We start from the raw sequence: 12,686 nt of genomic DNA, 5'->3' as shown, positions 1-12,686 counted from the left end.
GTTGTGGAAGCTTCAGGAAAGTTAAATCATTGAACGAATTAGAGAAAGCACATAAAACTTAATTTTCACTGTATAATTTGGCTAACGTTATGGATAGTTTTAAAAATACTCGACTACCAAACTTAATCAGATTAAATATTTGAAGCACTCTTTTACCCATGTTTTAAGAAAGCTTTATCTGGAATTCAAATAAGCAGACGAAATTCTAGTATGTGAAAGTAAACTATAGCTTGAAAAGAGCGAAAGCTACTAAGCAGCATATGATCGGCAGTTCCAGCTGCTTGCGGCTTTTTTCATTATTTGACATCCCTTAAATTTCGCTTTATTTCTTAATCTTACATTCTTATCAACTTGGTTTATTCTACCACAGCAGGTTGCAACGCGAACACAACAATGAGCGAGTATAAATAAATCTAGGTTAGGTAATAGTGTCAAATGTCCATAGAATGAGAGTAGATCGTTGTGTAATTTAATTAGTTATTCTAAATAGAGGTTAACTGGATATCTGTATGTATTTATGTGTATAAGTGCTAATATGCATACTGGAGAAATGTAATGTAAAACTAATACTAATTTATTGTAATGTGATATAAGTTAAAGCGTATGTCGACGAGTAAGCAAAATTATAAATGCAAAGTAGATACTTAGTAGGAAAATAACAAATCAACAACAAGAATAAATATGATACAAAATGACTTATACAAATAAAAATTGAAAAAAAAAAAATGCGAAAATTCAATTTCGAGGATCTTAGCCCCGAGGGGTAGCCCCTTTATCAATGTATGAAAACTGTGCTTGAGCAAAGGCGAATGTGTTGAATAATCGTTCTGTGTGTTGATCATTCTGGATTGATTGAGGATTTTTAGGCTGATCGTTAAAAACAATTGAACATTTTTTGTTTGTTTTAATAACGTGAATGTTTTTTTCAAGACTTAAAAGATGACGTATATAAATCAAACTGACACTTCTACTTACCTTAAGCGAATCGGTGTGGAACCTATGTGAAAATATTTAAAATAAGCGATCTTCTATTTTACAAAACTGTTCTCACATATATATGAAAATGCATGTTCGGGCCGTACATTTTCAAAAAATCCGAATAGATTTTTATTTTACGAATCCCTCGCAAGTATTTCAAAATAAAGCAAGATGACAAACTGTCACGAATTCAAGTGTTATTTTCATAAACACGCGAAAGTAAACTTATATTACCGATGACTTTGGTCAGAGATATATAATTCGATTAAATAATTGATGATTTCTGGTAAGGGCATCATATTTTTACGAGACCTCAACGGTTTTTTACAACTCTCAGTTTCGATAAATTGCGCCAAAGTGCTGATATCTGAAGTAGGATTTGCCCTTGCATACTGATGTTGCGGATGTTGGCCCCTTACACACTGGTGGCTAGAGAAATAGAAAGCCCCACCGAAACAAAGAATATTTGCTTGCAATTGTTGTCATCATTTATTATTTTTCATAATTTTTTCTCAATAATTTCTTAATATGGTTTGCTTTAGTTCCATTCTGTTGCAGTCCCATATAGCATTTAATTTGAAATCAATTATGAATGCATGCCATTTCGATATTTAAGCTTTTTTCCTCCATTACTTAATTTAAGTACACATAAGATTCTTGCACACACATAGATTTCACATTTTGACTTATACACTAGTTGCTCAGCATGAGAGAATGCTCATTTCATTATTTATTTATTTGTGTTCTTTGATATTTGGAGGCTTTCTTTACAAGTTTCTGGGTGATTAGTTAAATAATTCTGCTTTCTTCAATTTGTTTCTAAGAAATAATGTAAATATGGTCATGTGACATGCAACAATGATATGAATATTCCATAATAACAACAAATGTTTAGGTACTTTATGATTTGTGACGGTGAGGGGATGCGGAGTGTATTCATAAATTGATTAAACCTTTTGCTTTTTTTGTATTATTTCACACAATTGTTTGTGCTCTGGGCTTAATATGTTGGGGAAAATGCGGAAATGACGCATGGTTTGATGGTTACAACTTTTCCAACACAATTTTTCTCTTTTGTTAAGAACTTTTTCTACTTTTCCATATCATCTTCGCTGCTTTTGAAAAAATTTTTGTTGTTTTTAATTTTAATGAAAGGAAAATTTTAGTTAAATTTGATAACTTTGCATTGCTAATTGCAATCAACTTTATTCTGTGCGGATTTGAAAATTTATCCAAAATATTTAGGTTGAAGGGCTTGCTAAGTTTCATCCATAAGTGAACTGGGGCGTTCCTACATATAAAATTTGGATCGGGAGTGTAAAAGACCGAGGGGGTTTACTGCAAGCCTACACAATGAAGCTGGCCTGCTTTTAGGTGCTGCAGTTTTCTAAGAAATGGTGGAGGAGAGCTTCAAATTGTCATTTTGTTGTTGTCTTAATTTGGTTTTCTGTATTTTTTGAGTCATTGAATAACTTTTATTCGTGTGTGCAAACGGCCAAGTTTTGATTTACTTAAACATAGATAATTTGTTAATATATTATTTTTGTTAGCTTAGCCTTGCTTAAATCTAGATTTATTAATTATTTCAGTAATTACGCAAAGTACTATTTGTTGTTCTTAATTTAACTACTACTATTTAGTCTGCTAATGCCAATTGCAGCTTGTGTCCATACACGTATATTTTCATAATAAATTTTAATTTTTCTCACATTCTGGTACACCCTGCTGCCTGCTGCTGCTGCTGCCTTGCCCCGTGCATCGGTGCGCAAGTTGGCGGCAGTCGCCAGGCGAGCAAGGTGGGATGTGTTTTAATTTTTTTCATTCATAAGAATTGGGCGTTCATTTGTTTCTTTGTTCATAAAATTGTCTTTAATTTTATTATATTTATATATAATATTACAAACATACATACATTCAACAACAACGTCATTTGTATATTTTCATAAGAAAGGAGTGATCTAGGAAAAGTTTGTGAATGAAATGCAAAAATTCTAAAACCCTAACAACGTAAATGTGCTTTGATTGAGTCCCCAACTTCATCTTTTCGTCGTTTTTTGAGGTTAGAAATTTTTAAAATGAGAAAAGTATCAAACTGTGGCAAACAATATTGGCCTAGCCTTATGTGGGTTACTATATGTCTCTAAAAAATTTAAATTAAATGTGAATGATTTCTATGAACTTAAAATCTGCGCTGCCCAGTAATCGAAATTCGAACATATAGAGAAATAGAGTTTTCAAACCGAAACTATGGTATATTCCCTCAAGTTAAGTTTGGTTGCGTCACTAATCTTAACTGTTCACTTTGCTGCATCTCATTTCTCAGTGAAATATACTCAATTCAATGAGGAGATTCAGAAGCAATGAGGGAATCTTACGAAATTGTGTAGCTAAGTGAGTTCTTCGAACAGATAACATTTTGGTTTGAATATGGCATTTGCTTGCATTATAATCGATTTCCTCAGTGGCCTTAGTCATCTTAAGCTATATTTGAAACGATTTTGTAATTGGCTTAGAGATCAAATTGCCTATTATATTTTTCAAATAAATTTAAGGTGCTGTGCGTTTTTGAAGAATATTGACAGCTTAATAAGAATTCTTGATGCGTCACAAGCCTTTAATTCAAAACTTATACAATTGAGTTTTGGCATTTGAAAGGAAAAGTGATTTTGAACTCGTGCTATACTTTAATAAAAGATGAGGATGAATGAAAAGAGTATATGCGTGTTGTGGTTTAAGCATTCATCGCTTTAAGGAGATATTTTAATAAGCTTGAAACTTGGGTTTTTTATGGAAATTTTGAAGGGTTATTAGGTTCATGTAGATCCTATTCTTTGCGTAATGAGTTTATATATTCAATAAGTTTCAAATATAGTTTTGAAAATAGAAAACTTACAATGAATTTATGGAGAAAGTGGCTTATTTTATACATATGTGGGTCTACAAGCAAAACCCTAAATTTATTCCTGTACATTTGTACAATAATAAAGGTGTAAGTTAAACACTCCGCTCGCTCAATGCAAAAATCTAAAATGTCAAGAGTGTGTCTTTATCAAATTACAACAACATTTAATCTGGATGCGCTTCACTTAGCAATCAGCTTGTCGTCTTACAAATTGCGTTTCTTAGTTTTGTTTACGTTTTTTGGTTGTTTGTTTTGTTTTACTTGCTGAAAAATAAGGCCCGTGGATACACTATAAAAAAGCGAATTCTAAGTACTAAGTTCATCGTTTGGTTTCTAATCGTTTTCGTTCAAATGTCAGCAATAAGATTTGCAATAAGATTTGCTAAAATGCGTTTTGTGGTTCTCCATATTTTCATTTACCTAATTACTTACACTCTAGAAGGGCTTCTTAACCATAAGCTAATTCTACAGATTTCTTAAACTAAATTGTTTTAATTATTTATTTAAATTTTTCTTTGTGTTTTGCTTGTAAACATTCACTTGTCAGTTATATTTTAAATATCGCAATATTACTTTTCATTTTGCATGTACATTCTTCCTTTGTTTAACATTAAACATTCAGCTGTGCTGAGAATTCTAAGTGCTGCGAGTTCTTCTAACATCTACTTTGCATATGCTTAACCTACGATCAGCTTTGCTCAAACTGCTTTTATTCCTAATCAATATTTTATGATCGGTTGCCTTTCCATTAGCATTAGCATTACAGTACCGTTGTAATTTTATCCTATCTTCTATTTATGAGCTGCAGTCAAATAACTGTTGCAATAAATATGAATTCATTCATCAAAAGTTTTGGCTTTCATAGTGGAATGCCGAGCTTTCAAGTTGTTTTTACAACCGTCAAGCTTTCACACATGCTCGTACAGCAGAGCTTTTCACCTGTGAATGCGTAACTTTCATATTTACACCATTTCCTAATGCAACCTGTTTAACAGTCCTATCATTTAGTTTCAATGCTTTCTTAGTTTTCAAATTGTGTTAGATTGTATTTAATTGGAAAATGTGTTTGGTTATGTATGCAAGTCTCCAAAAAAATAATTGTATTTATCAAATTGTTGTTGTCATTTTTGGTATAAAAAATAGAAAAGTTTATAAACGTTTATATATTTGTATTGGAAAAAAATTTATATTCATTACATTATGTATGTTAGCTTCAATAAATATTTGTTGCTTTTGCAAAAAGTGTTTCTAAACTCCGGACTAAGTTCATATCAAGGTCTGCCTTCTACCGTTGCAGCGTTTACTACAAATGCACTTACCCAAATACAGTTACATACGACTCGTAGATATACAATTTGTTTATTTTTTAAGTAGGAATTTTGGATATGACTTTTTTCTTTCAATGATGATTCATTCTAAATATGGTTGTATAGTTGTGTAAATATATTTTTGCTTTTGTATATATTTAATGATTGTTTACCAATATTTAATTATTGTTTTATTTTGCTTTTTCCTTTCGTGTCGAATTAAGTTTTTTTTTGTGTTTTTGTGATTGAGAGAACGTGGAGAGCGCATTTTTAGTAACTAGATTTCCAGTAAGTAATTACTTCCAATTGGGATTTCCAGAATATTACATTAAACGAACAAAGTGGGAAAAGAAAGAAGTTTAAAAAAGAAAATAGAAAATTGGAAAATTAATGGAGGGGCCCATCTGAAATTAAAATAAATGACAAAAAATTGTGATATGTTGTTCAAAAAAGTCCAACGGAATCGGCTCTCAGTATTCATTTCAAGTAATTTAAAATCTCAATGGACCCTTACTAAACTCATACTGCATTCCTGTGTGTAAATAAGCCGTGAGGCTGGGCCAAGAGCCGAAAAGAAATGGAGTAGCAAATAATAATAAAATAAAGCGAAGGTAATACTCAAAATCACGCAAAACTTTCTCTTTGTTGTTTATATATATTTCTGATGGAAGCTTTCAAATAATTACCGTTAATGCCTGGAGATCATAATGCGATTTTAATGGGGCAGCTCCAACGCACATAAATAAGTTTACGCACGAGCATTTCAAAGCTGCTTCTCACTGCACTACGTTTATCCACCGCTTCTTCTTGCTTTCTTCTTGAAAATATTTACCTATTTCTTGATTATACTATATTCTATGATATACAGTTTTTCTATGTCATTTACTTTATCACATCAATTTTATTTGATGACTTTCCATTGGTACTCACGCGATCCAAGTTACACCCGGCGATACATAGTCCCCGATTGAGACTTATTATTTTATCCTCAGAACTTGCTATGGAGCTGTATGATGCTGACTAAACCGAAACCGAAACCGAAACTGAAAATTTGTGAAATGTTAACATTCTAAAGTCGCTGAAGAAGACGATGTACGAATACACATCGTTCTTTTAATAACGAGAGTGACACGAAGTCAATATTAAGGTGTTGATGATGCCGTTGATGATTGATCCTACTTACAAAGATGGAAATTGTATTTTTCGATATTGAAGCTAAAGGTAGGGACTGAGTGCGGAAATTTTTGTATTTATTGTATGGCTGCCATCAAGTGACGCGAAAAATACGTGTTCCTCCGGCTTTTCTTTATGTTTCGCTAAAATTAGCTATTTGTACATTTCACCAGCGCCATTGCATTTCCTCTGTCTAAAATCTTACCTTCTTACAAAGTACACATTCCCTCCCTGGCCGCTTCCGTGATCTACGTCTTTGTCCGCCTCATTTTCATTTCAAAACTTATGAGTCTATTTCAGCTTCGAGTTCATTTCACCAGCTCCTTTCAGCCCAGGTGTTCCTAACAACCGCCATACCATGGAAAGGTCCAGCACCATCAGTGCGGAGGCACCACCGGTCGCGTCATGCCACCGAATTTATGTCGTGATTGTGGTTTCTCGACCATGTAGTCTTCATACGTGTATAGCGGTGTAATTTTTAGACCCGTTTTTTCGGGTATAATTTTGAATTGCGGCTGATCGGTACTAACCAACATCGGCCGCTTCATTGAGTGCATGTACTCAGAATGTGGGGCACCTAGAGGGCGACGGCTAGTCGGGACGTTCATTTTCTTGCACGGCTCGGGTTTGGTATCAACGTTCATTTGGCAGTTTTGGGCTGAATACTTGTTTGGCTTATAGATGGAGAATATGTTATTGATTAGACTGAGTGCTGAATGACCACCGGCGGATGGGTGAGGTCCACCGGTGGTAGGCTGTTTGGTCTGCACTTCGTGATCTGTGTAGAAGTTGTTATATTTGTATGAGGGAAGGCTATCTGCGACCGGGTATACTTTGTGGCCATAGTTGTAGGCGCGGTGGAGGGGCGAGCCAGCTTGTTCAAAAAAATGAAAGTCACCTGAATTGTTGGCGCCATGATGTAGTGAGGAGCCGTCTGGCGCCGACGACTCCACTTGTGGCGGAGAGGGCATGCCCTCGAGTAGCGATTTCTTAATCATCATTCGTTCCTGCTCACGATCATGCATATCGATGGGCTGGCCGTTGTTATAGCAACCTACACTGACATTTTTCGCCTTTAGGTTGCTTTGCATATTGCGACGCTGCATATCTAAATCAACGGGACTCGGTGGCTTATCCAATTCGGCCCAATATTTTTCCAAGTCTACATTAAAGTCCTCTAGGTCCATTTCGGTGGAGTCCGAGCACGTGTCATCATCATAACGACTAGGTGGTTGTACTTCCAATAAAGACTTACTACGCGCTGGACGCCTATATTGGGTTGCGTAGTGCAAATTTTGTCCAGCATTGGATAGATAGCGCTCGTCTTCGTCTAGGAATTTGTCTTGCATCAAGAGACGTTCTCGTTCATCACGAATAAAATGATCGAGATCGGTGTCGTAGGCCATGGCGCGGCAGTGTGAGTGCTCCTCTTCTTCGGCTGCTGGGTGGTGGCCGGGACAGTGTAGGCGCGAACGCGACCTGGCAATATGGCGCTGTTGCTGGCGGTGGTAGCAATAGTCATCGGCGGCACAACAGCATACTACCGTTGGTGGCGGCGGCGGTGGCTGCTCACACTCACGATCGCTGTGGCGTTCACGTTCATGATCGCGCCCACGTCCCGAGTGTAAAGAGTAGCGCGAAGCCGCTGCCACACGCTGGCTACCGCGTTCCCGTTCTTCGACCCAATCGGCTGTGGTGGAGGCGGAGGCGGTATGTAGGTTCCTGTTGCTACCACCGCTGGCGCCAGCGCTATACATGCCCACGGGCGTGCCACGGCTGCGCCATGTACGACGTCCGGCCGCCGCCGAATAGCTCGGATAGATTTCGTCAAGTAGACAATTGACGCTGGTGCATTGTTCCCGAGCGCAACATGAATGCGGCGCCGGCGGAGGCGGCGGCGTTGACGTCGGCGGTTCGTGAGTCGCATAAGCTAGCGTGCTCTCGTCAAGGCTGCTGCTGCAGTAGTAGCCCGCGGACTTGCGGAAGGCCTCTTGTTTATGGCGGCGCGTTGCGCCCGATTGCGGCAGTTCGTAGTCCATCACATCGAAGGGTGTCGTCTTAGACGTCGTGGCACTGAACGAATATGATTTGGGCACATTGGTTTTCTTCAATATGGATGTGGTACCGCCACCTTCATAGGACGTGCCACCACTCATCACATAACAACTCTGTGACTTTGGATACTGAAACTCCTTACAACTTATTGAGCGATGCAATCCATAACCGGACGAACCTTCCCCTTCACCACGCTTGCCTTTATTACCAACATCTGGCGGAGCGTCATCCAAAACATCCTCCACAAAGAACTCATCCTGTTCGCGGATGTTGCGAAGCTTACGATATGTTCCATATTTTAGGCACTCCGGCACATAGTCCTCTTCGAGATCTTCGGAGCGATTAGAATATATATTGTCTGTATACCAAGTAGGATCAAGTTGTTTCGGTTTCGGTTTAGCTTGTTGCATTCGATCTCGTTTCGATTGACGGTAACTTTCAAAGCAAATGTTTTTCATTCTTTCCAATTTCTGTTCTCTTATGCGTTCCCAGTTCTCCCAATTTTTATCATTTTTACTTCTACTACTGGCAGTGGCCGCATCAAAACTCCCATAGTACTCTTCTTCTACGCCCCCAGTGTACTCGTCATTGTAATCGATATTTATATTTTTCATCCCGTGTTCGGCAGGAGGTGCACTGGGCTCGCGACCCAGATTGGTGTAACTCGCGCCACTACCACCATTCTCAGAGACTACAATTCTTATTCTACGTTTCGTTTTATCTAAAAGCTTTGATGACAGCGAAGATTTCTGCGGCTTGTCACGCTCAACTGGCGGCTCTTTTGGCTGTCACACCTCTTGCAGGTACTTAACGGGGCAATAGCCCTGACGATTCTCTGCAGAGCGCACCATCACCATACCGTTGACTTCGTCTCCAGTCTGCCAGGGTTTCAAAGAAAAGCAAAGCATTATTTCACCGAGATATACATTGCCTTAAATGCGAGAAATGAAAAGTTTGTACCTGTATAACTATTTGATCCCGTAAAAGCGTCATACTCTCCCCTCGCTCACCATCAGACACTTGTAAGTTATGTGTGACCTGTAACGGCTTCTCGTTGGCATTTAGACGTACACAATATTTGGATGGGAAGTAACCGACACGACCTAGCAATTTGCCCTGCCACCAGTCTGGGTCCGAGGTGTCGATGACGGTGACCTATCAAAGAGAATACTTACACGGTTACCAAGCGATTTGATTATACTTGAAAACACAAGAGCAGAAGGTTTTTAAGTATGGTGCAGACTTTGCTTTGGTTTTGTTTTTTTTTTCTTGGTTTGCCAGAAGCATAAATAAATCTGTGAGAAGGTAAAAGAGGGAAAAGAGGAGGAGAATGAAGCCAGAGAGAAATTCATGGAGGGTAGAAAGGGATTTTTAAAACCCAACATCCTGTTATTGAATCGACAAAGTCTCATGCTTTCTAAGATTATTGGAAGTGTTGCTCATATAAATTCCGTTAGAGGCTGACCGCAGATTAATGAAAGCTTTTTCAAATCATTCCAATTCTAGACTATACTTTTAATTCTAAATAAATGTTATGTACTTCATTCCGCACTGCTGAATTTTAGGTATACATATTGGATATTATTATATATAATGTATTCTGCATCAAGGACTTTTCCAACTTCACCTTCTATCTTTTTGGTTTGGTGCTTGGGATGTAAAATAACTATTCACTCTTGTAGTAATTAATATAAGGCCTTGAAAATTCTCTTATTTTTATTTTATGTTCCTCTCCATCGTGAACCGAATTCAATGCCACCATTCTTCGTTTAAGTGCAAAAATATTTGAAATCAGCCTCAAAGCAAAGCTGCCATTGGCATCGGTGAGTTCTATGAAACCACTAGATCGCAAAGCTTCGCTATTGAGCCACTTGTGCAGCAACACACACAAACACATGTGTGCACATACTACCGTTAAAGGTTAATAAACAAAGCGGGGAAGTTCCACGAAAGCGCAAATGGACGGTTTAAAGAGCGCCCAGTGAAGCGATTAGCCATTAATCGTTTGAACACAAGGAAACACCCACGCCTACACACAAACACACCAACACATATAAGGTGTTGCATGTTTGCGTGTGTGTAGGAGAGTGTAAACGGGCGCTTTTATTGCCAACCGATCTAACGTGCCTTTAATTCTAATCAAAAGCGCCCGAGGTAACTGCACACAACAACAACAATAAAAAAGACAAGAAATGGCTCGCAGCTGCAGCAATTATCCGCTAAGGTAGCAGAACCACCAGCAACGTGGCGCCAAGCGCCCTCCTATAAATTCCAATTGCCACGGCAGCGTTCTTCCTTTCGCTTGTTATTGTTGTTTGTGTTTGTGTTTGTTGGCGGAATCATGCATTTGTCTAGCCCTGAAGCATGCACTTGCTCATCGATTTGTGTTATTACGCTGTATTTGACGCCATTACGCTATCCTTGTTGTGATTGTTGGTCCATCGGTTTTGCTGCCACCTTGTTGCAATGCCACCTCTAGGCGGATTCATTAGGGACAAATTTAATACGACGAGGAAAGTTTGACTATCACAACCATCAACAAAACCAAAACACGGGTAGCGGCTGGCCTCTTTTGCGTATCAAAATTCGAAGCGGACATCTCGTCATCGTTCTGATTCCCGTTGAAGTATCGGGCCTGAGCCGGACAATCAATCCTTTTTTCTATTTTTTTAAATTGTTTGCGCTGCGTCGCAAGTGACGTTGTATTAAGTGGGTGTTAAATATATTAGAATTTAGTTTATTTAATTGTTGCAAAAAATATTCAAGTTTATTCAATTATTGCGAAACGATATTGAAGAGTGAGTGACCGCAGAGGCTATAGAAACCGCAACTATTTATAGTTCACCTTTCATTATTGATATGGAACACGAACTGGCGCTATTCATTTATAACGAAGTAAAACCAAATGCTCTTGAAGCTCAGCTCAGCGCAGAAGAGCTCAACGGTACCACGAAGTCAAATAGTATACAAAAGGTGGTGATGCGCAAAGTGCACTACATTTGTTCGCGATCGGACGAGTATGTACATGTACACGGCAATACAGACAACAAGTGTGCAATGTAAGCAAAGCCAATGGAAACAAACTACTATAACGCTCTGAGGCCGCACAATATTTTCTTTGCTGTCAAAACATGTAAACGCTTTCATTTCGATCGAATATCGATTATTAAAGCAACCTGGGCTCCAATGGCATCACATATTCGTTATTATTGCGATGTAGCAGATTCACAAATTCCTACAACGCCTACCGATGTACGCAACACTGAAATCGGTCATTGCAATAAGACACTGACAATATTGAAATTAGCTTTACGAGAGATTGATGACCACAATAGAGGATTGGGAAATTCACAATAGAGAATTGGGAAATTCGGTGCATGAGCAAGTTGAAAACACTCATATTCATTGGCTTGTTTTAGCCGATGATGATACGTTACTAAGAGGATATTTATCTAGGCGAACGATACGGGTTCCATCACAACATAAACAACGGCTTCAATTACATAACCAGCGGTGGTGGTGTTGCTATGACTTTGCCCGCTGTACGTAAATTACTTGCGCATTGCCACTGCACACATTCGCAAGATGCCGATGATATGTTGCTGGGCATGTGCTTCACCAATCTGGATGTGCCAATCATACACTCGCAGCAGTTTCATCAGCTCCGGCCACAGGACTATCCAAGCGAACTGTTGGCGCTTGATCCACCTATCTTTTTTCATTACGATTTAGATCCCATCTCTGTATATAATAATTACTTTGCCAATACCGATCATCAGATGCTGACTAAAAAGCACCTAAGTTATACAAATAAAAAATAATATCTTATTCGAAGTAATAGCGATCCTGCGCGCACCTCTTTCGCTTATCGTCTACGGGCCTGAGCGCCACATCAACTTCCCGCTTTTTAGCATTTCGATTCGCTAGCGATCAGTTCTCCGAGCACCCGTATCAATCGACTCCTTTTTTCCTCAATAATTGTGCCAATGGTGAGTGAAGTTAAAATTAACTTAAAAAGTATTTAAATAGTAAGGAATGGATTAATGTCTGACTGGAAGAAAGCAGGGTACCATAGAGCGCTGTAAAATTATTAAAAATTATATCGTATTACAAATATTTCACATAGTCGTAAATGGGAAGTACGAGTTGATTAGTCGAAATTTCGGGACAGATATTCCCAATTGCATACGCTAGTTTACAGTCATTTTGCGGCTGTTTCTTGCTAATTTTGGTTTGCTAAAACCGAAAATGATAGTCAAAATTTCCTAACA

At 38.2% G+C, this 12,686-nt stretch overlaps 1 protein-coding gene and 1 pseudogene across 1 annotated transcript in view; one reads left to right on the top strand and one right to left on the bottom strand.

Moving 5' to 3' along the window:
• Positions 1 to 1,443: 1,443 nt before the first annotated feature.
• Positions 1,444 to 12,686, bottom strand: part of Stacl (SH3 and cysteine-rich domain-containing protein) — a 174,678-nt gene continuing 163,435 nt past the window's right edge. Inside the window, 2 exon segments of the mRNA XM_070108710.1 lie at positions 1,444 to 9,293; positions 9,376 to 9,570. Of these exon segments, the coding sequence (XP_069964811.1) occupies positions 6,702 to 9,293; positions 9,376 to 9,570 (2,787 nt within the window). The 3' untranslated portion in view covers positions 1,444 to 6,701.
• LOC138856902 (beta-1,3-glucosyltransferase-like) lies at positions 10,757 to 12,277 on the top strand (annotated as a pseudogene).

This window comes from Bactrocera oleae, chromosome 4, assembly GCF_042242935.1.
Source record: "Bactrocera oleae isolate idBacOlea1 chromosome 4, idBacOlea1, whole genome shotgun sequence".
Taxonomy (NCBI): domain Eukaryota; kingdom Metazoa; phylum Arthropoda; class Insecta; order Diptera; family Tephritidae; genus Bactrocera; species Bactrocera oleae.
This window is presented reverse-complemented; position numbering and strand designations above follow the sequence as displayed.